The 707-nt window shown below is 42.3% G+C and overlaps 1 protein-coding gene across 3 annotated transcripts in view; it reads right to left on the reverse strand.

Moving 5' to 3' along the window:
- The window catches only part of pcsk5b (proprotein convertase subtilisin/kexin type 5b), a 73,756-nt gene that overhangs the window by 48,171 nt on the left and 24,878 nt on the right, over window positions 1-707 (reverse strand). For all 3 annotated transcript variants that reach the window (XM_032516303.1, XM_032516305.1, XM_032516304.1), the window contains exon 8: window positions 87-299. In XM_032516303.1, coding sequence (XP_032372194.1) covers window positions 87-299 — 213 coding nt within the window. The remainder of the gene's footprint in view (window positions 1-86; window positions 300-707) is intronic.

Below are 707 nucleotides of genomic sequence, written 5' to 3' on the forward strand. Positions count from 1 at the left end.
GTATGTATGTATGTATGTGTGCGCATTCATGTGGGCATTTAACAGTAATTGTTATAGTATACCACTATAGACACTATAATCCTCACAATCTTTCGGTCATAGTTCTCTCCACTGCTGTAGGTGGTGGTCAGTGTGGACGAGCATTCCTCCAGGTACCATGGCTTGCGTCCGCTCTCAGCTGTGCTGGAGATGGAGATGGTGTAGATAGAGTTGGTGTAGCCGTCGCAGGAGCAATGGTCCCTGCTGCGCCCGCCATTGCCTGAAGCCCACACGAAGATGGAGCCACGGCCCTTCCTCCCCTAACAGGAAAAGATGTAAAGATTTGTCTTAGTGGAGGTAATTACTCCTTACCAGACTTTGTTTTGGTTTCATTTTAAAAGTCCTTTCAATGTTTGTCAGAAGGCAGAGTAACAAGTTCTGTATTCAGTTTCCAGAAACCACTGTGTAAAGATGAAAAGATCAGCAACACCAGGATGGGGGAAAGAGCCAAAAAAGATCAGAGACGATGCAAGTCCTCAGCGTCCTGTGAGTGTCTGGCAATAGATCTGATAAGATTTGATCCAAGTTCAGTAATTATGTTTCAACTGGGCAAAATAAAGGGGGAATTTCCATTTCTCTGTGACACAGCAACAGAAGAGACAAGTTTAATTACTGCCTGACATCAGACTTTTTACAAATATATATATATATATATATATATATATATA

The sequence above is a fragment of the Etheostoma spectabile genome, chromosome 5 (genome assembly GCF_008692095.1).
Source record: "Etheostoma spectabile isolate EspeVRDwgs_2016 chromosome 5, UIUC_Espe_1.0, whole genome shotgun sequence".
In the NCBI taxonomy this organism is placed as follows: domain Eukaryota; kingdom Metazoa; phylum Chordata; class Actinopteri; order Perciformes; family Percidae; genus Etheostoma; species Etheostoma spectabile.